Source organism: Crocodylus siamensis, chromosome 4 (genome assembly GCF_052110815.1).
Source record: "Crocodylus siamensis isolate JL-2025a chromosome 4, ASM5211081v1, whole genome shotgun sequence".
Taxonomy (NCBI): Eukaryota; Metazoa; Chordata; order Crocodylia; family Crocodylidae; genus Crocodylus; species Crocodylus siamensis.
This window is the reverse complement of record NC_143398.1, coordinates 42048237-42075597: the sequence shown is the minus strand read 5'-3', so window position 1 is coordinate 42075597 and position 27361 is coordinate 42048237. Positions and strand designations below refer to the sequence as shown.

The window sequence follows — 27361 nt, the reverse complement described above, 5'->3', positions numbered from 1 at the left end:
CGTGTAGACATGCACGCTTACTTCTCAGTAAACTATGCTAATATGCAGTTAAAGGGTCGTGTGTAGATGCATCCACTGGTTAGCATCTTACTCTAAGGACAGTCCCATCAGAATCAGTGAGACTGCCTTGAAGGGGAAGATGCTAGTCCAACTGAATAAGAGTGGCAGAATCTGGCCCTCTCCCAGGGCCTGTGCTTGGTGATGCGTAAAATTGTGCTCAAGGAAAACATGTTACCTAAAACTTTACTCTGCGTATGATCAAATACAATTGTTCTGGGAGTTTGATTGTTTGACTTATTTCTGTTTTTACTATATCCTGTTATGTTTTCTCAAAGCATCAATTTTGTGATATCAGCAGAAAAAGAAATTAAAGATATGGGTCATACTTATAGCTGGTGTAAGCTATTATACTGAGTCACACCAGCTAAGGATCTAGCTCATACAGGACTGCAGTGAGTATTTAAGTCTGAGAGAGGTAGTTAGCCATGTTTGACTGGTCAGGCAGAATGCAGGCTAGATACATACCTTATAAATTAACTCAAGTTCACAAGAACTTGTGCTCTCTCTCTATGTATATATCTTATTTGGTTCACCTCTAAGGTGCATATTTTAAGGCTGCAATAGCCAATTTAAACCAATATACTTAAGCTGGACTGACTTCAGTTAAATAGAATTTAGTGTTCTGACTCACCACTGTAATGACAAGTTGTGCTCAAAGGCAACAGTAAAGGTTTGCTTCTCAACTTTTACTATATACCAGGCAACTGGAATGGAGGAGGGCACATGTGAAGGTAAAAATCTTTTTTTTCCATTTGTAATTAAAAGAAAAACCTTTCAGAACGGTGTCTTGTGGGATTGAGTTAGAAGTCTTTACATTGTTTCATTTTCTTATATACTCTGTTTTAGTTTTTGTTTCTGTTCTGTGCCCAGAACTTCCGTGAAGTTAAAGTAAAGTTAATCATGTCTTACTTAAAATAATGTCCATTGAAAAACATTAGCTTCTTTTTTTAATTGTGTATCATTGTCATGGGTTTGCTTTTAGACTTGACATTTTTTACATTGTAAAACACCTACCTGACTTGTTTTCCTGAACCATGAAGGGGTGGGAAAAATATAATAATTGTTATATGTTAAGTATCACTTAAATTACAGTGTTCATTTCAACAGATTTTGTTTGATGTGATAAAGTGTTTCTTCTATTTATACAGGTTTATAAGAACAACATACTTAATGAAACATATAAAAATGTTTTGGTAACATAAACAAGACTAGGTTAGAGCTAACATGCAATCTGCAACGGACAGTGTGTTGGATAGTTTACATAAAGTTTATATAAAATTTAAGAGGTCAGGTCTTTATCCAGGCAAAATATTTACTTTAGTCAGTGAGCCAGATCCTTGGTTGATGTAAATTGACTTAACGCCACTGAAATTTGTGGAGCCATGTCAATATGCAACAGGTGGCAGTTTGGTCCTATCTCCCTTTTCTTCTCAACTTTTTTGCATTGGTTTAAGTCACTGAATTTACATTTGTTTTACATCAGGTTAAGCAGGAACAGAATTAGGCTCGCTGTAAGTTGTGCCTGGATGTAAAGATCTTTAGGATTTGGCCATTAGAATGGTAGGAAGTATGGTGAGTGAAGTTCTGCTGTGTCTCACCTAGCTGATTTCTGTGGGTTTCCGCAGACAAAATATGGCCTGGAATTTTTGACTTAGCATTAGTATCATTTAGTGGAATTGAATACAAAAATGAATGTAACATACAGATCTGAGCCATATACCCCTAAAGAACTTCCTTTTGTAAGGAAATATTTTATCACAGGAAAGAAAATAAGTTTTTTTTATAGTTCTCTTTTACTATATTCAACCACAAATTAATCCCTAAGAGGCAATAGAGCACTGGAAGCATAACTATATATATATTTTTATACAAAGCTGTAACCATAATGTGGTTTATTATATGGAATTTAGCTACCATGCTTTCCAGGGGTGACCACAGAACTGCAGTTTCATGAGATGCTCAACCTGGTGGTCTGGTGCACAGAGCACTGCACAGGTGGCATTGCCCTTTAGGGGCAGTCAATCAATTCCAGTATAAAGAGGCGATCTGGAGAGACCTGAAGTAACTGTCCCACCTTCTCCTGTCAGTCCTTTTCTGGGGAGCTGTTTGCCCACAGAGACATTCTCAGGGAGCTGTTACTGCGCTTCAAGTGAAGGTTCACAGCTGTGACATATTTTTTATATTTCTGCCTGTCACAACCTAGCTTTCGGTGGTTTTGGTTATAAGTATCTATATACTTCTATCTCTGATGCCTATTAAATGCATGCTAGAGTGTCAAAAGGCACAGAAGAACTGATTCAATATAAACCTAGTTTTAAAACCTAAACCATGCTCAGACAGAATTCTCTTTGAAGTTTGAGGCTGGTGAATTAATGTTTTGCCCTTTTTCATATACCTTTACCCTTGATGATTCTGGCTGGGTGTAGAGGCAAAATAGCTTTTCTTGCAGCAGTCCAACCTGCTAGAGGGTGTCTCTCACAGTTTATATTATTTCATTGTCACCACAAGGTGACTGCAGGTAGTGCATTAGCCCTCATATACCACCTCACTGATTTGTTTTTACAGAATCGCACCTCTGCTTTCTTGCTGTACTTCTGATCGAATTAGAGTTTGGGTGCTACTATAGCACAAAAACTAAACAGGAGGCAGTGAAAATTTCACAAGCCAATCCAATTGCAGCTTGCATTGCAGCATTCATCTCAGGGTAACAGTGGGCCTTATTATGTGGTGTAACATAAATAAGTTAGGCACAGACTATATCAAGATATCATTTCACAGATTTCTCCTGAAACAGTAAAGTGTACCGCAAAATCTTGACATATCCACAGAAGGCTAGCACCACTATTGCAAACATAATTACAGTTACACATATTTGATCTCTTTGTATATGTCCATTTTAGCTGGATGAATTTTCTAGATCAGAAAAATTAGAAAAAAAACAATTTAGTTTCCCTATTTTTCACTGCATTTAAGTGCAGGACTTAAGCCAGAAGAGTATTTGCTCTACAGTCTTATGCTTTTAAGTTGGTGAGTTTTTCTTTCACAGCCTCTTGAATAGTTTTCTATCTTCTTCATGACCTCAAAATCCATAAATGGAATAAAAATACTCTACCATTCATGAATATAAAGGGCCAGGTCATATTTTACACAATTTGCACAGCCACTATTTGTACACCGTGTATATCTGAAACTCCCACAGAGGGTGATAAAGTGACAGGAGGGATACATTTGTTCTTCTAGGTTTTTTTTCCAGTCTTGGAAACTCCCTCTCTTTCAGGTGAAATTTACTTCCAAGTCTTAACATTTGAATTATAATTAGGGTTATGTGATATGCATAAAATGCATAGTTCTTTCAGCCTACTACTGTTGGTTGTCTGCTCAGAGAAACTATTGAATGTTCAGTTGGTAGTGGAGCTGCAAGAGCAAGAAAGTTAAAATGGTCTATTAAGTCTTTTTTGAGCTCCAAGTCTTAACAATATCCCAGTGAGCAGAGCTGACCAGTTTGTTGTTTGAATTTAATAGTGGGATCAATTTTTATATTGCATGACCTTTCCTCTCCTTTGAGTCATTCCATTGTCAGTGAAAATTGTGGAGTATTGGGAAAAAGAGGGATTAAAGTGCGGGGCGGGGAGAAAAAAAATCTAAAGTAAGTATACTTCAGAATAAAGTCAAGTGAATCAGATTAATTTATCATGAAATGTCCTGGCAGATAACCAATGTTTGTATAAAATATTAACTGTATTTCAAATAACAGTGTTAACAGTGGACTGATTTTTTTCATAGCACTTGATTATTTAGGGTGTAAATTTGAATTGCATTGCAAAAATATTGATTAATGAGACATATATATATGATTAATGAGACATTTTTATATATATATATATATATATAAAGTGTTTTGGCTTCAGAACTCTGATGTCATGAAGATGCAGCCACAGCCAGCACATTTTTGTTGACATTACAGGAAAAGTTGTTTCCTGTCAATCTGTGCCAGACTCAGAGTGGGAGTTTTTGCAACTACAGGTTACACTAAAAATACATTGGAAATGATAGCTCTTCACATTCTGAAGAATGACACAGCCTCTAGAAGAAAAAAATAGACATCTCAAAGGCAAAAATCCTTCAAAAACCCAGTGTCAAGGATTATTTAATAAGATTAAATGCAATGGATTATTTTTAAGAAAAAAAGTAACAACATTGTCAACTTTGCACATGCTGCAATAACTCCTTTCAGTAGCATTTGGAGATGATGTTAGGAGGGAGTGGGAACCTCCAGGTGCTGCTTTCTTACAATTTAGAAATAAGTCTGTTTTGTGTAATGAAAACTTCTGTTATCAACTTGCCATTGGCTGATTTGACTGTAGTTTAATGCTACTGAACATTTCATAGATTTCATAGACATTAGGACTGGAAGGAACCTTGGAAGATCGAGTCCAGCCCCCTGCCCAAAGGGCAGGAAGTCAGATGGGGTCATAGGATCCCAGCAAGATAAGCATCCAGTTTGCCCTTGAACGTGTTCAATGTAGGTGCTTGAACAACCTCCGATGGCAGGCTGTTCCAGACCTTGAGGGCTTGGACAGTAAAGAAATTCTTACTTATGTCCAGCCTGAAACGGTCTTGTAGTAGTTTATCACTGTTTGACCTCGCCATCCCTTGGGGCGCTCTGGTGAACAAACGTTCCCCCAGATCCTGGTGGTCACCCCTGATAAACTTATAGGTAGGTGGCCATCAGATCACCCCTGAGCCTACGCTTTTCCAGGCTAAAGAGTCCCATGTCTCTCAGCCCATCATCGTAAGATCTGTTTTCCTGACCTCTGATCATGCGCGTGGCTCTCCTCTGGACTCTCTCCAGCTTCTCCACATCCTTTTTGAATTGTGGAGCCCAAAACTGGACACAGTACTCCAGCTGCGGCCTCACCAAGGCCGAGTACAAGGGGAGAATGACGTCCCGGGATTTGCTCGAGAAGCATCTATGGATGCACGCCAGCATTTTGGCTTTACTAGCCGCAGAATCATATTGCAGGCTCATGTTCTTGTGGTCAATGATGACCCCCAAGTCTCTTTCTTCCATAGTGCTAGCCAGTGTAGCACTGCCGAGCATGTAAGGGTGCTGCAGGTTTTTCCTCCCAAGGTGGAGAACCTTGCATTTTTTGGTGTTAAGCACCATCAGGTTCTCGTCCACCCATTTGCTGAGCTTGTCCAAGTCAGCCTGAATCACCCGCCTGTCTTCTGGCATGGATGCTTTGCCCCAAAGTTTGGTGTCATCGGCGAACTTGGCCAGTCCGCTTCTGACTCCAATGTCCACATCATTAATGAAGATGTTGAACAATATGGGTCCAAGGACAGAGCCTTGGGGGACCCCACTGGTCACAGGGCATCATGATGATTGACTTCCATCAATTACTATCCTCTGGGTCCAACCATGGAGCCAATTTCCCCAGCAGATCGTGATGGACCCAAGGCCACAATTGGCCAGTTTCACCAAAAGGTGATCATGGGATACCAGATCGAAGGTTTCTTGAAGTCAAGATATATGACATCAATCTCTTCTCCCTTGTCCAGGTGATAGGTCACCTGGTTATAGAAGGAAATGAGATTGGTCAAGCAAGACCTACCCGCAAGAAACCCGTGCTGGCTATCCCTTAGGATGTTGGCGTCAGCCAGTCCATTAAAGACAGCCTCTTTAATAAACTTTTCTAAGATCTTCCCTGGGATAGAAGTCAGGCTGATGAGCCTATAGTTAGCTGGATCCACTTTCCTCCCTTTCTTGAAGATAGGCACCACATTGGCCTTCTTCCAGTCTTTGGGCACTACACCAGAGTGCCAGGAGTTTTCAAAGAACTGTGCCGGGGGCTGGGCTACAGTGCTCACCAGCTCCTTGAGTACCCTGGGGTGTAGATTGTCAGGGACAGCTGACTTGAAGGTATCCAGCTTCTCAAGATGTTCCTTCATGAGGTCAGCATTAATGGAGGGCAGGGGATCTCCCTCACCTGGACCTCCCTGTCCCATAGCGGGCATGGGCATCCCATGGGACTGATGAAAGACCGATGCAAAGTACCCATTTAATAGGTTGGCTTTTTCCTGGGCGTCAGTTGTCCCATCTGGTTCAGCAGGGGTCCAATGTTGCCCTTGCTTTTCCTCCAGCTCCCCACATAACTGAAAAAGGACTTTTTATTGTCCTTGATGCTCTAAGCTAGCTGGAGTTCAGTTGCAGCCTTGGCTTTCCTGGTTTGCACCCTGCAGGACTGGACCAGTGCAGAATAATCCTCCTTGGAGGTGAATCCCATCCTCCTTCTTTGTAGGCCTCAGGAGGTCTGCTAGGTCCCTGTAGAGCCAGGGGGGCTGCTGTGCCCTCTTGCTACCTTTCCTCTGAGATGGAATAGACTTAGCTTGTGCATTGATGATCTGTCCCTTGAGGAGCAACCACTGTTCTTGAACTCCCCTCTCCCTGGGGTCATGGTCCCTTACGGCCTGACTGACAAGCCTCCTGAGTTTGTCAAAGTCAGCTTTCCTGAAGTCAAGGACTTGCCAGCTTTATGGCAGATGGTGAAGGTGATCAGCTCGTGGTCGCTGTCACCCAGCTTCCCATCGATCACTAGGTCTCTGATTAGGTCATCCCCAGTAGCCAGTACCAGGTCGAGCAGCGCTTTGCCTCTTGTTGGCCCATAGACTTCTTGAGTCAGGTAGAGGTCATCCACACATGAGAGGAAGCTTTGCAACCGCTAGGATTTTGCTGAGTGATCCTCCCACAAGATGTCCCGGTAATTGAAGTCACCCATGACAACCAAGGTCCTGGAGCAAGCGGCCTCAGTCAGTTCCCGGGTGAACTCCTGGTAAGCTCAGGACTTTGGGTGGGAGGTAGCAGTAGACCCTCACCGTTGTGTCCCCTGTGCCATGTTCCCCATGGATTTTAACCCAGAGTGTCTCCAGTCATCCACACTGGTCGCCAATATCAGCTTGCAGGGATGCATAGCTTTCCTTAACATAGAGAGCTACACCCACTGCAACACATGATAACACATGATGTAGTGTTTCTTGCTTCAGTAGCTATATTATTAAAATAGCAATAAGGAAACAGTAGAGATTATCTATTTAACTTTGACCTAGAAGAAGCAAAGCATTTGACACAGAAGCTATACTTTTGGGTTTTTTTAATCTCATTGGAGTAAAACTACAGGTACTTAGATAACCTCATACTTTGGCATTTGTGGTTCACGTTCAGACTTAAATTATATGAATCATGTAACTGGGTTTATATAGGAGGCTAAGAGCACCTAGCATTCTAAACATATGCAGAAAGGAGTGGTATTTTAAATCATAATGTTATAGTGCTCTCTAATATTGATTTTGTTTTAATAAGCATGTTTAAAAGTAACTTTTTTGATTTTTTTTCTTCCTTGGGCAATGTGTAACCACAGTTGTGGGCTATTTCAGAAAGAGACCCATACATTTTTGAAGAATTTCTCTTTCTTTTCACAAAATGGGGGTTTTGCCTTTATTTGAGGTTGTGAAAAATCAGAATTACAGTACCTTATAGTGCTCTGTTGGGTGGAACACACAGTTTATACCTGGTTTGGAATATATGGGATTAAAACTTTGCCCTCTCTCCTAGCCCTGCTCCTCCCCTCTCCCCGAGATTTTTAGGACAATCTATTATCACCAGATTTAAAATAGTTTAAAATAGATTAGTACATTGATCAAGACTCAGTTCTTTTCTGTTCTTCTACACATATTTTTGGATCACACATTTGTGCTATACAGCTCCCCCATGTTGTCTAACCATTTTTGCGATGCACTTATTTGCACAATGATTTGACAGGTCCTTGTCTTATTTCTAATGTTCATTTCCCACAATTTGGGTAACCTTCTTCTGTTCTGCAGATATGTCCTCTTCCTTGGATCTCTTGAGTGCGTTTAACACCTACCTTCCATCCCTGCAGCAGCAGAACTTTGATAGTGCTCTCATCCCCCCAGCTTGAATGTTTTTGACATTTCAGGCATTGTGCCTGATATTCGTATAAGAAGGTTGTTTGCAAAGTCTGTAAGTTTGCAAGCACATGTCTAGGATAGTGAAAGGGATAATCCTGCCTTGAGCAGGGTGCTAGATTTCCTGAGGTCCTTTCCAGCCCTACTTTGCTATGATATATTCCCCACAATAATTAAATAAGGCTAACGAAAAGTTTTGCACAAATCTGAGATTTATTCCAGAAGTTTAAGGGTTTAAAAGAACAATGACTTTGCTTCCTATAAGCCACCAGCACTTTTGGAGTTTTTTCAGCTTAGAATAACTGCCCTTCTTAAATGTACTTATACATTTTGTCTGTTGATGAATAACCATCACACAATACAGTTGGTTCCCATGTCCCTATAGTAGCTATTTTTCAAGAGTTCTGTGATTGCAGTTATGTCAAAGAACTCAATATGCTATTTTTGTTTTTTCCCCATGGGTAGCCAAGTAGATGAATGTGTCCAAGCAGTTTTTAAAATTTAAATAAAAGACAATTCTATGCTAGCAACAGTTCATTCAGTCAATCAGATGGCAGATCATAAGCAGAAATTCTTTTTTGGGACTTTTTCTGATACTGACTTTTTTAGGTCAGAATATTTATAAGTCTAACTTTTTTGCCTCCAATCCTGCTTGTTTCATACTTACATTTCTTTACATACCAGTCAATAATTGATACATACATCCCAGATCCCCTCATACAGAACCACGTTCTGCCATAATTCCATGGTGAGTGGCAGCTTACCCTTTGAGAAATTCCCAATGAAAGCCATTGTGAGGCTTTGGCCACGGCATACACAGCTGGGCCTGCAGATAGGCCTCTGAAGGGCAACCAGGAAGTTAGCTAGGCAAGGGGGTAAGAGTTACTGGGTGTGACAGAAATGCCTCTTCTGGAGTCCATTTATTGGTGACCCCGCCCTCCTGTTATGGGCCAACTGCTTGCCTTGTCTCCTGCCATGCCTTGATCTTAGTTTATGGATGTTAATTAGCAGAAGGCTGCCCATTTATTTGCCCCGGTGCCAGGGGGCGCTATCTGTGGCTCCTTTTTCCTCCCCTACACCGCAGCCCAAACCTCGCAGATGATACTGACGTGGTTTGATCTGGACCTGTTGTAATTTGGCCCTCCCCTTGTCTTCCCTGGGCTTTCCATGGCTCTGTCTCGCTCTGTCTCGCTTCATGCCTTCCTGGCGCTCCACTGTCCCCTCCTGTGAGGCTTCTTACCGCCCTCTTTCTCTGGGGCTTCTCGCTGCCCTCTCTCTCTGGAGCTTCTCGCTGGCCCCCCTCGCTCTGGGGCTGGGGTCAGTGCACCCCAAAATGCTGTGGCCTCTCTGGCGCCAGGGTCCCCACTCTACCATGCGTCCCATATGAGGCCTCCTCCAACCCCTAATAGCTTCACCCAAATGACCAGTGAAAAAGCAAAACACAAAACCCAAGCCCCTGGGCTATAACAAAAAATCCAAGCCACCCAGCTAAAACATCATCCAAATCCCTACCAGGGAATACTCCACCCATGACAGCACCAGGGGCTGCTTCTGCGGCCAGGCCTTTCCCCTCTGCTTGCTCTGGCAGAGCTCCTTTCCTCCTTGGCCGCCAGCAGGGAACTGCCCTCCTGGCCTCAGGCCTGGGATTCATACGGGAGCCCAACCCTGCCCCTTCCAGTCAGCTGACCAGGTGCAGGTACAGCCAATTCCCTCCTTAACCAGCTGTCATGGCAACCGGCACCTGGGTTCCTGCCTCTGCTCTGAGAGTAGCAGGTACCTTAGTGTTCCAGGGAAGATCCAAGAGTAGGGTCAGGGAAAGCTGAAGTCAAGTCAGGAACCAGGTGGATCAAAGAGTGAGTACTGAGTTCCAGGGAAGATCCAAGATCAGGATCAGGAAAAGCCAGGAGCACCAGAGACAACAATGAACACAAGGCTTGTTAGAGCAGACTGAGCCTATTGTCAAGGTGTGCCTGAAGCCTGACTCTCCACCTAATTGGTGCCCTCAGCAGCCAATCCAGCTACAGAGGACTAGGGCAGTCACATTAGTCCAGGATGAAGATCAGGCGTGGAACTTCAAGAGCTTGGCCTGATTGGCCAGAGGCTCTGACAGTCATCAGGCTCAGAAAGTTATTAAATAACCTAAGTGTGTATGGGAGGCTCTTGTTCTCATAGGCAGTTATTCTTTAAGGTCTGTGTATCTTTCAGTGTATAACTTTACTAGACAAGGAGAGATTGGATATGGGGGCTGGCTGGGATCCTATTTATTCTTCTCTCTTACTGGAGAATTCAAATAAAATAAACTGAACCTGAACCTGGAATTGTGGTCTTTTGTCATTTTGGAAGAGGAAGCCTCTGCTTTTCCCTCAAGGCATGGTCTTCCCTGACAACCATCTGTCCAACCATTCCAGTCAACCATCTGTCCAACCTGTTCTTGAAAATTTCCAAGGATGGAAATTCCACAACCTCTCTAGATAGCTTGTTTTAAAGCTTGATCACACTCATAGTTGGAAAGTTCCTCCTAACCTCCAATTTAAATTTCCTCTGCTGCAGTTTGAGGCCATTGCTCCTATTCTCGTCCACTATGGATCACAGAGTAAAACCCACCTCCATCCTCTCTATAATCTCCCTTCAGGTTTTGAAGACTGTTATGAAATTCTTCCTCAGACTAAATAACTCTAATTCTTTCAGCAACTTCCTGCACAAACTTGCTTCCCGGGGTCCAAAAGTACACATAATACTCTAGGTGAATAGAGTGAAAGAATCACTTCCCTTGGTTTGCAAGTGATGCTTCTGTTAATACAAACCAGTATGCTGTTGGATTTTTTTATAACAGGAGACACAACTGGCTCATATTAACCTTCTGGTCCACTATAACCCTCAGGTCATCTCTGCAACCTAGATAGTTATTCCTCAGTCTGTACTTGTGCAGGCAATTAGTCTGGCCCAAGTGTAGGATTGTGCACTTGTCCTTGTTGAATCTCATTTGACTGACTGTGGACCATTTCTCCAGTCTATGCAGGTCATTCTGGATCCCAGCCCTACCCTCCAGAGCATCTTGAACTCCATTCAACTTGGTGTCATCTGCAATCTGCTAAGTGCATACTTGATCCCATCATCCAACTCATTAAGGAATGTATTAAACAATACCAGACTCAGGACAGACCTCTGGCTAACCCCACTTGATACCTCCTCCCAACTAGACATTGAACCATTGATGACTACTTGTTGACCACTGATGAGCCTACCAGTTACGTATCTGCTTTACAGGAATTTCATGTAGTCTGTATTTCCTTAGCTTATTAATAAGAATGTCATGGGTGACAGTGTCAAAAGCCTTGCTAAAGTCAAGGTATATCACATCCACTGCTCTCATCCCATCCACAGGGCCTGTCACCTTATCACAGAAGGAGATCAGGTTGGTTAGGCATGACTTTCTCTTGGTGAATCCATGCTGACTATTCATGATCTTGTTCTCCTCTAAGTTCTTCACAATAGATTCCTTGAGGACCCATTCCATATTCTTTCCAGGTATTGAGGTCAGACAGACCGGTCTGTGATTCCCTGGATCCTCCTTCTTTTTCTTAAAGATGGGCACAATATTTGCCCTTTTCTAATCATCTGAGACCTCACCCGACCGCCATGAATTTTCAAAGAGGATAGCAACTGTTTCTGAAATTATCCCAGCCAATTCTTTCAGTATCCAATCTGTCCCCGATGACTTAAAAGCATCTAATTTCTCTCAGTCTTCCCTAACCTGCTCTGCCATTACCCCACACTGTTTGACTCATTCCCTAACTTTGCTGCCAACTGCTCTAATCATTTCGTAGCTACGCCTATGTGTAAAGACTGAAGTTAAAAAGTATTACATATTACATCCTTCCTTGCATCATCTATAATTAGCTTGCCTTCTGCATTCTATAAGACTTTTATCAGTTTTCTTGACATACTTGTAGAATCTTTTTTTTTAGTGCTTTTTATGTTCCTAGCGAGCTGCACCTCAATTCATGCCTTGGTGTTTCTATTTTGCTCCTAGTAATATGACCACTTTTTGTAGAATTCCTTTGTGAGTTTCAACTGCTGCCTAGTCAGGTTTGTCTCCTGTTTCATTTCCTGTTCTTCCAGTGCATCATTATAGCTTGCTTCTGTGCCCTTAATACAGCTTCCTTAAAGTATGGCCAGCTCTTCTGAACTCCTTTTCCCCAAGACCTGTCTCCCAGGGGATCCTACCCACTAGGTCCCTGAGTCAGCTCAAATTTGTTTTTCTGAATTCCAGGATATTTATTCTGCTGCTCTCCTTCCTTCCTCCCTTTAGGATCTTGAATTCTGTCATTTCATAGTCACTGGACGCATCTATACAAGACACTTTACTGCACATGCTTATTGTGCAGTAAACCTCGCTAATAATGAGTAAATTTGCTACCTGCAAATTTACTTGACATTAGTAATGGTGCTCTTGTAGATGCCTGACTGGGAGCAAATATGTTCCTGGTCAGCTGGCCACCAGGGGGTGGAAGATTGGTTTCTGCCCCCAGGAGCTGCCTGCTGCTGGGGTGGGCTCTGCCACTGGACCCTGGTGGGGACTATGTCCCCAGCCTCGGCAGCATGGAGCTCCAAGCCCCCTGTTCTGAGATCACAATTGGGAACTGGAGTCTGGGAGATCCTTATCTCCCAGTGCCAACTCCGTGGTCATGGGGCTCATGCTGGGGGTCTTATCTCACTGGGCCAGCTCCATGGTTGTGGGGGCTGATGCTGGGAGATCCTTATTCCCAGCCTGTTTCCCACCCACCTCTGTGCTCACACAGCTGAGTGGTGAACAAGCTCCCCAGCTGCTGCCCTGCAATTGCAGAGCAGGGGCAGGGAAGAGCTGTCCTCATCATTGCTACCTCTCAGTAGCAGCAGTGTCATGGTTCATGCTGGCTGCTGTTATGTGTGGCAACAAGCTACATTGCCATAGTGTCTCGTCTAGATGTGCCCATTGTCACCCAGGTTACCTTCCACCTTCACATTCTCAACCAATTCCTCCCTGTTTATAAGTAGCAAGTTGAGCAGAATTTCCCTCCTAGTTAGCCTCTCTACCATCTGTATCAAAAAGTTATCCCTAACACACTCCCATAATTTGCCGTGGTGCTCATGCACTGCTCTGTTTCCCTCCCAGTGGAAGTCCTGATAATTACATTCCTTCAAGAGAATAATGTCCTGTGATTTGGAAGATTCCACCTGTTGTTTAAAGACGGCCTTGCCCACCTCTTCCTCCTGGTTTGGTGGCCTGTAGCAGATGTCCAGCATGACACCCCCCTGCCGCTTTTCCCTCTGGCCTTTTCCCAGAGGCTTTCAAGAGGCCATCCTCAATGAGATCATCCCAGCCAGGGCTTTGTCTAGTTGTGTCTTAAAAACCTCTAAGGACAGAGATTCCTCAGCCTCTCTGGGTAACCTGTTCCAGTGCTTCACCACCCTTCTAATGAGAAATTTCTTCCTAATATCTAACCTCAACTTTTCTTGCTGCAACTTGAGACCATTGCTCCTTGTTCTGTCATCTGCCACCACTGAGAACAGTTTAGCTCAGGGGTGGGCAAAATGATGGATCTAGCTAGTGGCTGGACTCCATTTCCCAGCAGCCCCTGCCCACTTTGCTGTAGGTTCCATGGAGACCCCAGGAACAGCAGGGCCTTGACAGCCTGGGGCCCAGGTTTTCCATGGAGATCTGCCCCAGTAGCACTGCCTGGGTCATGCAGGGACCAGCTTGCAGATCTGCCCCAGTTTTGGACCATGCTGTTACCACCATGAGATCCCAGCTCCAGAACAGATCCCCACCTGCTGGGACTGGTCTTCATGGAAACCCTGGTCCCACCCTGTCACAGACCTGCTGCTTCTGGGGTCTCCAGGGAGATGTGGGCAGGGGCTGCTGGGAAATGGTTTCTGCCGCAGGCTCTATCCAGACCCTGGGCCAGACTTTGCCCATCCCTGGTCTAGCTCCATCCTTCTTGGAACCACCCTTCAAGTAGTTGAAGGCTGTTATTAGATTCCCCACCCCTCCTCCCCCTGCCCCAGCCTTCTCTTCTTCAGATAAAAAATTCCAACTCTCTCAGTCACCGCTCATAGCTCTCTAATCATTGTCATTGTCCTCCACTGGCCTGTTAGCTGGCTCCTGTGTTTCACTGCTAGCTTATGATACAAGTACTCTTGTACAAGGATGAATTTCACTCATCTTGAAAGCTCCTGCACAAAGGATTATGCACCACTTATGCCCAAGTGAACTGCAAAATAGGATGTAAGTTGTGTTTAGGTCCTATCTTTCTCATTAGGGATGAATTTTACTCCTAGTGAGATTTCAGATCACTCTAAGGGATGAGATTAGTATAGGTTTTTCCAGTTTTCTGGCATCAAGCTTCATCTATTATGACATATGGGTAAAGTTCAGCTATTTTAAAACTAACTAAATAGAGAAGGCAATAAGAATGACCTTAGTTGAGAATCTGCCTGTTCAAGAACTCAGGAATTGCAAGGAACAGATCTAGATCACAGCATGACTAATATAAATGCTGTCAACCTCATGTTATTATCATGGCAGCAATGAGGGGTCTCCTGGCTCATAAAGACCAGATGAAAACACCTGACATAATAAACTTAACTGAAAGCTATTAAACTACTGGTTTGAATCATACAATTTTTCTGATCACTTTGGATAGAAAACAATCTCAATTAGCCATTTTTCATGATGAGCAGTCATTTCAGTCCTTAAATGATTTCTGTGTTCTTTAAGAGAAAAATCTCTACTGATTTAAGTGTGCTACAAAACCCCTTATTTTAGGAGAGCAGCACTGATTTTCACCAGGTGTGGATTTGCTTTTATCAATTCAGTCTCAGATATTACTTGTTTCTCTCATTCTGTTTTCTTAGCCTGGCACCAGGCAGTTCCTTCCCATCAGTCACCAGGTGCTCAGAGGCTGGCTAGCAGCACTTCCTGATTCCTTGAAAATTCTCTCTTTGTTCATCTGAAAGCATCATGGCATATGAGTTTGAGGAGACCTGAAAGCAAGGATGCACAGCAGATGTGCCACTGGGCTAGCTTGTTAGTTTTGCTCAAAAACATTGTTGGAATAAAAATCTATTCAGCAGGGTTACAGAGCTGTACATGACTTCAGTTTGAAAATAATTGCAATAATCCCTCAGGCCAACATAGCAGAATCATTATATTTCCTTCAGCAATATTATGTAGTGCTAGTGCTAGAGGCAGCAGGTTGGCAAAACCTGCAAGGGTCATTTTTTATTCTGTTGGAGCAGGAAAAAAAGAATATCATCCAATTCGGCAGAGGCTCTGTGCAGGCTATAGTCATTCCAGTGTGTGTGGGAGTTCATTCTAAAGCAGTCAAAGTTTGGGGGCTTGATTCTGTGTTCGTTCTTATACTTGTGGTGGTTTTGTAGCGTTATGGTTGCAATGGTCCAGGGAAAAATAAAGCACAATTTGTTGGAAACATCTTATACTTGTACAAATGGGAAGTAACTCTCTGGAGTCCCAGTCAGAGGAGAAATAGCTCCTTGTTATAAAGCAGGACTAAACTGCTGGACTTGCATTTAATGTTTTCTAGGTGAATATATTAAGAACAGGAGAGCTGCTGTTGTGAATTTGATTTAGGATTCAACGTGTCCGTGTAAACAAACAAAAAGGAAAAGCTACTGTTTAGGGCACACAATTTCCCCTTTTTTAAAATGCTACCAATAATAGTAGGAGCAAATCTAACAGAAATCCACTAGTGTTTGCTTTTGCCTTCTGCCAGATCCAGAGAAGTAGGAAAAGGAGGACACCCAAAGTAGGTGTAGCAGAAAGTAAAGCAGGTGTATCTTAGAGGCTAATCGATGCAGATGCTACATCAGATGCTATAGATAGGACTAACATTGCTAACAAGTTCTCAGATCCCAGGATATACCCATTAGAGCTATGCAATGCTTTGGTCCCTGATTTGATTTGGCGGAGATTCAGCCGATTTGGCTGCTGAATCTCTGAATCCAAATCGAATCAGAGCACCCTTTAATCTCTCCTAACTGAATCAGAACCCTCTGAATTGATTCAGAGAGATTTGGAAAGACCTGGCAGTTCGGACATACACAGCTTTGGTGATTCAGACATGCACAGACCAAACTCCCTCTACTTCCATTTCCCCCTCTCGTTCTGAAAACAGTGGCAGGCCAGCAGGCAGGCAGACAGAAGTTACAGAAGACGCTCTGTTTTGAAATGTCTTCACCTGGCCCGTCATGGAATGAAGGTTCAGATTTTCACCCAACTGGCCATTTTTGAAGCTATCTGCAACTGTGCACTTGTGTTTGGTCACGGCTATAAACTGCTTTCTATGGTCAGATCAGGCAAAAATTGTCACTTCTGTTTGCATCCCTTGTGTAGCTATTTAAATTGGAATAAAGTACTACCAAATCTGGAAAATGGGCTCAGATTTGGAGCTATGTTAAGCCCTATTATGGTTCTGTGGCATAAGGAAGCAAAATGTAGCTGGAGTTCTCCACCAGGAATTACCCATCATAAAGGTGGCCTTGGGCTTCATCCTCTTGGAATAGGATCATGCTGGTATCATGGTTTCGGAGCACAGGAGTAGGGGGAATCTGCTTCGGGCTTTGAGTAACTTTAGGGACTATATACTCCATCCAGAAGCCATGGTACAGACCACTGTACTGAAGCCGAGAGCATTTTCCCCATGCATGAGCTCCACCCCAAAATGAGTACTGGCTTTAGTGTGGTACTTGGCACGGAAAAGCCTCTTCCACAACCATACTTGTTGTTCCAGACCTAGCATAATAGGTTTCATTTGTTCTAGGCCTGATATCCAGTATGTATCTCACATCACGTCTGTGGCAACTGAAACTTGAATTAAAGACTTCATTATGTTTATCCTTATAGGAAATTGAGCTATCTTTTCCATCAAATTCACACTTAAAATTTTCATCACTTAGCTGGGGTATCTGCACTGGAATTTAGATATTTTAAAACATTGTGTTGTACTTACATTGCCCCAGGTCCCTCAGCAGCTTGATGGTAGACAGCAAGACACTTCAGAAAAAATGACACTCAGCTGTATGAACCAACATTGCTCTATTGACTTTGGGTGTAGCCAGTTCACAAGGGTGTAAAAAAAATATTGTCTAGTATTTTTTATTATTATTATTATTATTATTCATTGAGGGGAAACTCCTTACTAATGTAAGGTGAAGGCTCCCAAAGGCTCTTCCAGAAGAACTGTCAAAAGATTTGTGATTCTAATGTGCCCCCATTCATGCACAGGAAAACGAAAGAATTCCTGTAACTGTGCATCCTCCCTCCCTCAGTTTGCCCAAATCACCCCAGTCTCACTGGGGTCATTCATGCCACTGGGCTGTGTACCATGCAAAGGCTATTCAGCCCTTCAGAAACCTCCCCCAAAATATTGCCTTAAAACGTGCACGAAGCAAGGTTCAGACCAAGCAGCATGACTTAAACTAAACTAAGTCTGCATCAGCCTATTAGCCCATTAGTTTCTATTTTAAATTTGCGGATAAAAGATTACCTGATAACATGCAAGAGATATAATAATTATAATTATGGTACTTAATTTTTTTAAATATGCATTTTTATGATTAAAATTGTTGTGACTGGCTGAAGTATGGAGCCAGTCTGTTCTTAGGCCAATCAGAAAGCATCTTTTCAAGAACAGTGTTGTAAACCAGCATCACATTGTTTCAACTATAGATTAATTTGGGGGCGGGGGGGTTTATATAAACTTATCAATGCTCAGACTTTTTTCTTATCATTTATTTAAGATGAGGCTGATCCTGTGACAGCAGTGCCCTTTTTATTGCAAACTCTTAACAGTTTCTTTCAAGTCAGTTCTTAGGTTTAGCTCTTGCAATTTTACTGAGGAGTGAGTATAAGAGACTTTTACTCAGTCTTCTTTTCTGGGAACTGCTGCCCATTGTGCCTGCTGCCTACAACTTGGACACAGGGGTGGGCTGCTTCTGTAGTCATTTTGTTCACAGAATTGCTGTAGGTGGTAGAAGATTCAGGGTCTAATCAAATGCATTTATTCTAGTTTCTGACAGTACTTAACTGTTATAATGGGCAGAAATACCCCTGGAGAAGAAGAGGTAATGATTCTTGTGTACTCAATAATCCTGCACAAGCTAGAACCAAACTGGACCTGAACAGTGTCGGTAAGAAAGTTTTGGTACTGTAGACTTTTGGCATAGGTTTTTCAAGGGATTCAGCAAATGAGCTGCTTCACATTTCAGCCTTGCCTGGGGGCTAGAGGTGCATTTATCAGCATGATGGCAAGATAAATATATTGAAATAAATTGTTAAATGGGGAATCTCAATGTTTTGCATTTGTTCAGTAACATAAAAATCTTAGCTGATTCTCCTTTAAATACTCTTCCATCTAAGTTGCTTAATGAAAAGTTTCACCCTGTCAGATGACTTTTATAGCTGATCAACTTTTATGCTGCTACAGTATGCTGCTACCATTATTTCCCCAGTGTTTGATAATGTATTCACTTTCCCTGGGTATGTACATTTTTATATTTTCAGTTTGACTGCATTCCTCTACTATACAGAAACCCAAGATATTTTGATGAAGAAAAACAATACATATGGAGCACATCAGACCTCATTTTTAATTATATGCACTCCCCCTGACTTGGACTGTGAACGCTGATTTGTAAGAAGGGGTAGTTGTGACTTTCTACTTTCAGATTCAATGGCAAAACTCAGGCATATAGCATAACGCCCTCCCTGAGCACACACACCGAATTAACCCCTTCTCCCCACAACTCTCACATTTAAAATCCTATTTATAGGTGTGGTGGGTAAGATTAGCCATTCCTCTAAGTCAAGATGCATACAGGCTCTCTCACTTCCTCTCACTTGTATTGTAATAGGAAATGTGTGTTTTGTACATGGTGACACCTAGTGGCTTACATGTCAAATGTTGTCCCTTATAGTTTTCATGGAGGAAATTTTTAAAGGAAAAAGTAGAAATTAGGTGCTTTTCAATGCAAATTAGATGCATAATGGCTGTGTCTACATGTTCATTAATGCACGGTAATTATGGCGCATTAAGTTAGTACAGGTACTAAGTTACTTGTACTAACTTCATGCATCATAATAACAGGTACTAACTTAATGCACCATAATCAGCGCTCCCACACAGTAGTTCCAGCATACACTTTTTTTTGTGTAATGCTAATGTGCAATAGATTAATTCTACTGTGCATTAGCACATTAGCATAGTTTTTGCCTGCTGCACTACTGCATAGTAGAATTAACCTACTGCACATTTAACATCTCATGTAGATACGCCCAATGGCTGGTAGTGCTTTTAAAATCCATGCCACAGTGTCTTTCTATATTATAGCAGCAGAGTGCAAAGGAAACAAGTCACACCTCCCCACCCCTGCTCTGTGTGCATCAATCTCAAATATGAAAGGATGCCTTTGGGATACCCCTGGCTCTGCACGCAAAACCTGGGTTTTCTGGTGTATCTTGGACTTTCTTGCTATCTCATTAGGGTTGATGTGCATGGAGCAAGAGTGAGTCGGAAGGGGTCTTGTGAGGAAATAATGGCAACACTCCTACTGATTTCAGTGAGACTAGGATGTGGCCCAATGACCCAGAGTTAGAGCTGCTGGTCTATGCAATAATTTCATTGACTCCCATGATGCTACACTGATTTACATCAGTTGAGAATTTGGTCTATTGTTTTTAACATATATGTTAAAAGTACTGCTTAAATTTTGGCTTTCATATAGTGCAATTGTAGTAGATGTCTTAGATCCAACAAACAATGGTAAGACCTTATGAAGAACAAATAATAATGTCTCTTCTCTTATGTTTTATAGATCTAAATCAGCCAGGAGATATATTTATTGTAGCCTCTTATATCATGAGACTGTTATTGGAAAATCTGTTACTATTACACATTGTTCAACTGGCTCAGCTCACAGCATGGCTACCGATTACACTTCTGTGGACTTCCTCTTCTGCAGTGAAACAAGCACGACTACCAATCTTCCAGAGAAAGCCTTTTATAGCTGCCTGGAATGCTCCCACCGATCTGTGCTCTCTAAGATACAACGTGATGCTGAATTTGAGAATGTTCCATGTGATTGGAAGCCCATTAGCCAGGGCAAGAGGGCAGAATGTGACCATATTTTATTTCAACAGATTGGGCTATTACCCCTGGTACACATCACAGGAAATCCCTGTTAATGGTGGCCTACCCCAAAACTTCAGCTTGCAAACTCATCTGGAAAAAGCTGGCCAAGATATTAACTATTACATTCCGGCTGAGAACTTCAGTGGATTAGCTGTTATAGACTGGGAATACTGGAGACCTCAGTGGGCTCGCAACTGGAATACAAAAGATGTTTACAGACGAAAGTCAAGAAAACTCATTTCTGAAATGCAAGGAAATATTTCAGCAAATGACATTGAACATTTGGCCAAACTTTCCTTTGAAGAAAGTGCAAAGGCTTTCATGAAGGCAACAATTGAGTTAGGAATTAAAAGCAGACCCCTAGGCCTCTGGGGATATTATTTATATCCTGATTGTCACAATTATAATTTCTACGACCAGAACTACACTGGCTCTTGCCCAGAGAGTGAAGTTTTGAGGAACAATGAACTTTCCTGGCTTTGGGATAGCAGTGAAGCTCTGTATCCTTCCATTGGCATTAAGAAATCTTTTGGAAACAGTGAAAACATATTACGCTTCTCACAATTTAGGGTCAATGAATCCATGAGGATCTCCTCTATGACATCCCATAATTATGCTCTGCCTGTATTTGTCTATACCAGACTAGGTTATCGAGATGAACCTTTGGTATTTCTTTCTGAGGTAGGCCATTGTTAGGAATGATAGAGAGGCCTTTACTTGATCATTAGGGCTGTGCGAGGCTTCGGACTGTGCTTTGCATCCAGAGAAGCTTCGGATGCCTCGGCATCTGAAGCAGCATGTCTGGATTGAAGCGCTGGCTTCTTCAGGCTTTCTGAAGTAGTTCGGAGATTCCAAACCACCTCGGAAAAGCTTCAGAGCCACTTCAGAGATCCGGCCATAGCGTATAATGGGGAATCAATGAAATATCTATAACTTTATAGTTTTTTGTCTGATTTGAATGAAACTGCCGCAGCTTAAGGTGCAGTTTCACCCAAACCCTTGCACGTATCACCTTGAAACTTGGCAGGCTTTGTGCCCTCAAGAGCCAGTGGCTACCACCCCTTCAAGTTTCATCCAAATTGGACAAAAAACAACAAAGTTATAGATATTTAATTGATTACCCATTATACCTTATGGCCAGATCTCTGAGGCAGCTTTGAAGCTTCGGAACCACTTCAGATGGATCAAAGCGGGAAACCAATCTGGAGCTCTGGACTGGATCCCTGGCATTCAAAGCGGCCAGATTCAAAGCCAGACTGAATAGCTGCCTACTCACACAGGCCTATTGATCATTACAGAAGGTGTGATGGGATATTATTAAAAGCTTGAATAAGGTTTAAATGCTGAAATATTTTACAGAGTCAAAGTTCAGAAGCAGGAATTTGGTTGGAAATACATACATTTTTCTTTCCACCTTCTTGGGAGGTGAATGTCTCATAAGTAACTCATGAGTGCGCTCTACAGAGCACTGATCTTGTGGATACTCCTGATTACCGCTTTGGGGTTTCATGACAGTTAAATCAAAGATACTTTGTAAAGGTATTTCTAAGCCATCTAGCAAATAGCAGTGGCACACAGTTCCCAGAGCACATGGCAAGTTCCCCTGGGTAGGTAAGGGAGGCTGGGCTGGCCCCAGCAGCCTTACCTGGGATCCTGGGAGCTTCCTGGGCCTCCAGTAATCGTGATCTGGTGCATGGAGCCTGGCCAGCAGCTGGAGTGTGGCTCCAGTTTTGGGTTTCGCATGCTGCTGCCATGTGTGCCACCCCACTTTTTTTAGGCACAGATTTTTTTTGACACTGGGATCTCCCAGTGTCAACCCCCACCCCCACAACACACTGTTAATCTGCAGCACAGTGAATGCCTGTATGTGTGGCACATGTAGTTTGTGGTGCCACAGATGGGTCTGCAGAGCCACATAACCACACATCCTTTGTGTCTTTCAGGAGTTTAGGCCCCTTCTGCACCTCTTTCCTCATTATCTTGTTGTGTTCTGCTTTTAAACAGAAACTTCTAACATCCTGTCCTTCCCTTATAGTTATTTCATTTCCAGCCCACAGCATACTGTGTCTTTTTCTGGCCCTTTGTTTCTTAAAGCATCTAACTTCCACTAGTAAATCAAAGGTTTTGAGTCTGAAGTATCCATTGTCTGGTAGGAATGTGCTTATTCAGTTGCTGATGGTTCATTAAGTGATGGATGATCAGGTACCAGACCCTCAATCCTTAATTCAGGTGCTATATAATGGAAAGATACAATAAGATGTGTTAGTAATATTATAAACAGGCAGAGATCATGAAGCCAAACTGCAGTTCCTAAATTTAGGATTCATAAACATTTTATTTTTCATTTCCGTTATACAAGTAGCAGTGCTTTCTCTTCTAGCATGTTTCCATTCGTAATATTTAGCCAATTTTATGTAAGGGCCTCTACAATTTTCTAGTGGAAAGAGCTGAACAATTCATGGTATTAGAGTCACATATTTCAAATTAGACAAGATCAAGGCTAGAACAGAGTTGATTAGAATGTAGAGATGCCCATCTCTGCTTTTTGGCAAAAATTCACTAGTTGAGCTCTGCAGGAAGTTCTCCTGTGATGATTTTTTATTAAATAAACTACACTACGTCTAGGAAACAGTTAAGTATCACAAATAAAAAATTAACAACGGAAATTAAAATGATGTGTTTTATTTTTTATAAAACCATTTTTAATGGTTTGTTTACTGCTTGAAAAAAAAATCAGTAACACCAGCCAGCAATTGCACATTTGCAAGAACAGCTTATATTTTACATAACATTTATTAATATCATTGTTTCCAGCTTATTAAATCTTGGGACAAATACTGATAATTTTTCAGAACAAATCTTCCTTAAATTTTAAGTCACCCAGAAAAAGGAGGGAAGTGTGGCAGTCTTGTATAAGCAACACTTTGCTTTAGAAAAAACAAACTATGAAAGCAGTGAATTAGCCTAAGAGCAATCTCTTTATTGTTTTTACTGTAGCAAGATCTTATTAACACTATTGGAGAAAGTGCTGCCTTGGGAGCTGCTGGCATTGTTATCTGGGGAGACATGAATTTAACTTCATCAGTGGTAAGTCTGTGCCTTTATAGTAATTTAAATGCACTAATGGTGCATACAATCTTCATTCACTGATCTTAAAACTATTTCCCAAATGACTAAATTCTCTTGAGTTTTCAATTCCAGCTAATCTAACAGCTCATTTAGTGTCCAAAAATTGTCTCCTCAACGAAAAGTGTAAATTTTCATGACTGGATGGGTTATTATGGTAATTAGTTTGCCATTGGCCAGCATCAAGCATTTTGGGTGAGAACCCCCATACTCTTGGCAAGCTTTTACAGATCACTTTTCCAATTTGATTGATCTGCAGGAAGTCAGTTGAAACCTAATTCACAAAATGGTCACATGCTTCAAGTATTTGTATAGTACCAATTAACTGGAACATTCAGGAGAAGCTGGTGTGTAAATTGTACATGTATTCATTTATAGTGTACAGTCTACATTGCTTTAATAGAGAACATTTTGCATGTTATGATGTCAGGCTTGATCATGGGTAGATAAATGGTGCTGATGGTTGGGCCCCCAACACTTACCTTGAATATACAGAAGCCTGGGCTTCAGCCTTTATCGTAAGGAGGAGCTTTTCTTGACTTTGCCCTAAACATTGTATGAAGTATAACTTTTTGGCTACTTTTGCTCTGATGGCAATAATGGGAAAGCTGATTGGCATGGGAATAAAAACCTGTCAGGTGCAAGTAGATAAAATGAATTATCAGTAATGAGATTAATTGGTGTCTCATTGTTTGAACACACATCTCTTGCTCCAATCAGATTCCAAGACTTTAATGGGACAGTCTCAGGTTGTAATTCTTAAATAAGACAACTGTGGCAGCGCACCCTTGGGCGCCTGCCACTTTAAGGGCTGAGGCAGGCAGCCAGCAGGTGCCTGGTTAATGTGGCCATTTCACAACCCAGTTTATATAGGGGGAGGCAGCAATTTGCTGCCAGTGGCCGCAAGAGAAACATCAAATGGCTGAGCTACAGCTCAAGAACATCCTGGAGGTAAGGGCAGGAGCTATGGGGATGGAGAAGGCTCCTGGTTCTGGGCATGACCTAAAACTGCACCCGGCAAGGGTAGGGAGGCCTGGTGGGACTGCCTGTGGTGGGGCAGCCTCAACTAAATGCCAGGACTGCTAACCTCCCTGGTGAAAGGTGGGTAGGGGTGCCTTAACCCCAGTCCCCACCATCTGGTGGGTAATCATGAGAACTGTGGGAGTAGTGGAGCCAGGTATGCTCATTTGTAGGTACCTGAGCCCAGCAGGGATGTGAGATCCCAGAGGCCCCAGAGCGGGTAGTTGGTGAACATAGTGTGAGGTTGAACGAGAGTAGGGTACTGTGCGTGTGAAGGGCTGAGTAGGCCTGAACTGGGAGTAGGCCTGAAGGCCAGCACAAGGGCCAGCCCCATGAGTAGCTAGTTGTAAGTATGATGAGGAGACCCCAGGGTTGCGTGCATGGTATAGAGTTGGCCAGTGAGGAGTTTGGGGCAAGTGCAGTCCAGCGTTGGTGTAAGGCTATGCACGTAGAGTAAGGGAACTCATGGAGTTGAAGTTGCTGTGTGGTGGTACCAGGGAGAGAGTAGATAAGCCCAAAAGCCCATGAGAGGCTGCTCAAGAGGAGTTAGGGCAGTGGAGTGTGGCCTGGTATGGCGGTATGCAAAAGGCTCTCTATGAGATGGGGGGGGGTGAAGGGACTGGGAGAGTGAATGGACCCCAATTATGGACTGAATTTGCCCCAGCCTCAGGCCAGGGGAAGTAATTATAGACTGGATGCCATCTGTGAGGCATGGGCTGCAGTGTAGGGAAGATTTGGAGCCACAGATAGTGCCCCCTTGACATCGGGGCAAGGAATGGGCAGCCTCCCACTTGCCATAGCAGGTGAGATGGGCCAGACTTCCCTAGGCAGGTAGGCTGGCCGCTTTGGGATCTGGCTATGAAGTTGCCCCCATCACAACAACCTAGTTGTAATTTAAGTTATTAAAATCATTTTAACTAATTCAGTTTTTAGCTTTAATATTGTTTTCTTGCTTACATTTTGCATATTTAATAGTTTTTTAAAAAGTAGACCAATTAATCTCATGTTACTTAACTTCTTTCTGCTGTTTGCAGGGCAACTGTACAAAGGTGAAACAATTCATTGCATCTGAATTGGGGGTCTACATTATCAATGTAACCACAGCAGCAGAGATGTGCAGCAGGCATCTTTGTCACAACAATGGGAGATGTGTACGAAAAAAGTGGACAGCCTTGGACTACCTGCATTTGAATTCTAAAAACTTTAGAATAGAAATTTCAGAGGACCAAGAATTTACAGTGAGGGGAGAAGCATCAAGCACAGATCTGGAAATAATGTCAAAGAAATTTGTTTGTCACTGCTACCAGGGTTACAAAGGAATTGATTGTAGGAAAGTTAAGACTTCTGATGAGCACTCTGGCAGTTCTGCAAATTTCCCCTTATCCAGAACATCAGTCATGATAAGCCTGTTTCCTTTGCCTTTATATTTTTTGGATATTCAGTTATGAGATCATTGAACTGAATACATTTTTCTTGACCCTACATTTTGAAAGAACTCACTAAGGTAGTAGTGAAGAATTATGACATTATTCCATTACTTTTTACACTTCAGGTAATGTAGGAATTAAAATATCACTTGAATGCTGTAGAAAATCAGTCACAAAAGCAGGAAATTATTTCTGACTCAGAGACTTGCATGTATTCTACTCACTGACCAGAGGTTAAATTTTAAAATCTTGTTTTATAATCTTAACCTACATTGTGTGCACATGTCAAAATTTCTGTTTTGTTAACAAATTTAATTAATTAATCAGAAGAACTAGAAGAGTGAGATCATATTTCCAGATTTCATACCTCTCTGTTTCCAGGGGAGAAGTCACACAAGATCAGATCAATAAACACTCTGGCTGTATTGCACAGTCAGGTGATGCTACTTGAATTCTTCTTTCCCAAGCATCATGTTTGAGACTATTTTGTACCAAAGAAGCTGCAGCATGTCAAGAAATCTGGTCCCCTGTTCACATTTTTTTCATTCTTGTATTTTAAGGACTTGTCTACATGGGGAAGTTGTCTGGACAAAGTGATTACACAAGAATTATTCCACAAATATTCTTGGAAATGCATTACTTATTCTGGAGAAAAAAAGGATTTTTACTGGGGAATAGTGTGCCCACATGGGGAGTTATTCCACAATAGCTCTTATGAAATAACTTAAACTGCATAACTATTCCCATCAATTTTCAAATGCAGATAAACCCTAAGACACACAAGGTCTCTGTCTTGTAACAGCAGATTTAGTTCATGCTATGTCACTAATGGATAGAACTGATTGAAACATTTCCAAAAATACACAATTTATAGACATTTTTTTCACAGAAATTTCAATTTTCACAAGATTTCTCTGTCTTATCAAAGATTTTTTTTTATGTCAGAAGCAAGTGGTTTTTTGGTGATACCTTATATTGGACCAAATATCTCCTTGGGAGAGATGTTAGATTTCTTTATGCATTTTATTGGGAAAATTATACCATCTTTTCTATTTCTGCTGACAGATAGAAAAAAGACTCATAAACTAAGAGTCAACTAAGATATAGCAAAAGGTCATAATAAATTATAGTGGTCAGCCATATCAAGCATATCATTTTTAACTTTTAGAGGTAAGATTACTTAGTTTTTAAGTGTGAAGTTTGGGGTGCTGATTTGATTCAGAGGAGATTCAGCCCAATTCGGTGGCCAAATCTCCAAATCCGAATTAAATCAAGGGACCAATAAAAAGGTCCAAATCAATTTGAAGCTCTCCAAATACTCAGAAAAGATTTGGAGAGCTTTGATGATTCAGGCAGTGCCCACTGGCTGCAGCAAGGAGCTGGAGCCAGACTCAGAGCTGGTAAGTAGGGGCAGGGGAGGGGGGGCTGCAGGAGGGGGAAGGGGACCAGGCCCCATCCCCTGCCTGCTCCCTCAGCCCCCACCAGTGTCCCCTGACCCCTGCCCACTCCCCCAGCCCTGCTATGGCCCCAGCTTCTAGTGCTTTTAAAAAA

General features: G+C 42.2%; 1 protein-coding gene across 1 annotated transcript; it reads left to right on the top strand.

The window, feature by feature from the left end:
• The first annotated feature begins 599 nt into the window (after window positions 1–599).
• On the top strand, window positions 600–27361 carry HYAL4 (hyaluronidase 4). The gene is made up of 4 exons (XM_090046321.1): window positions 600–791; window positions 19921–20918; window positions 23235–23324; window positions 25418–27361. Exons 1-4 carry the CDS (start codon window positions 770–772, stop codon window positions 25829–25831), a joined length of 1524 nt encoding a protein of 507 aa, XP_089902447.1. The 5' UTR covers window positions 600–769; the 3' UTR covers window positions 25832–27361.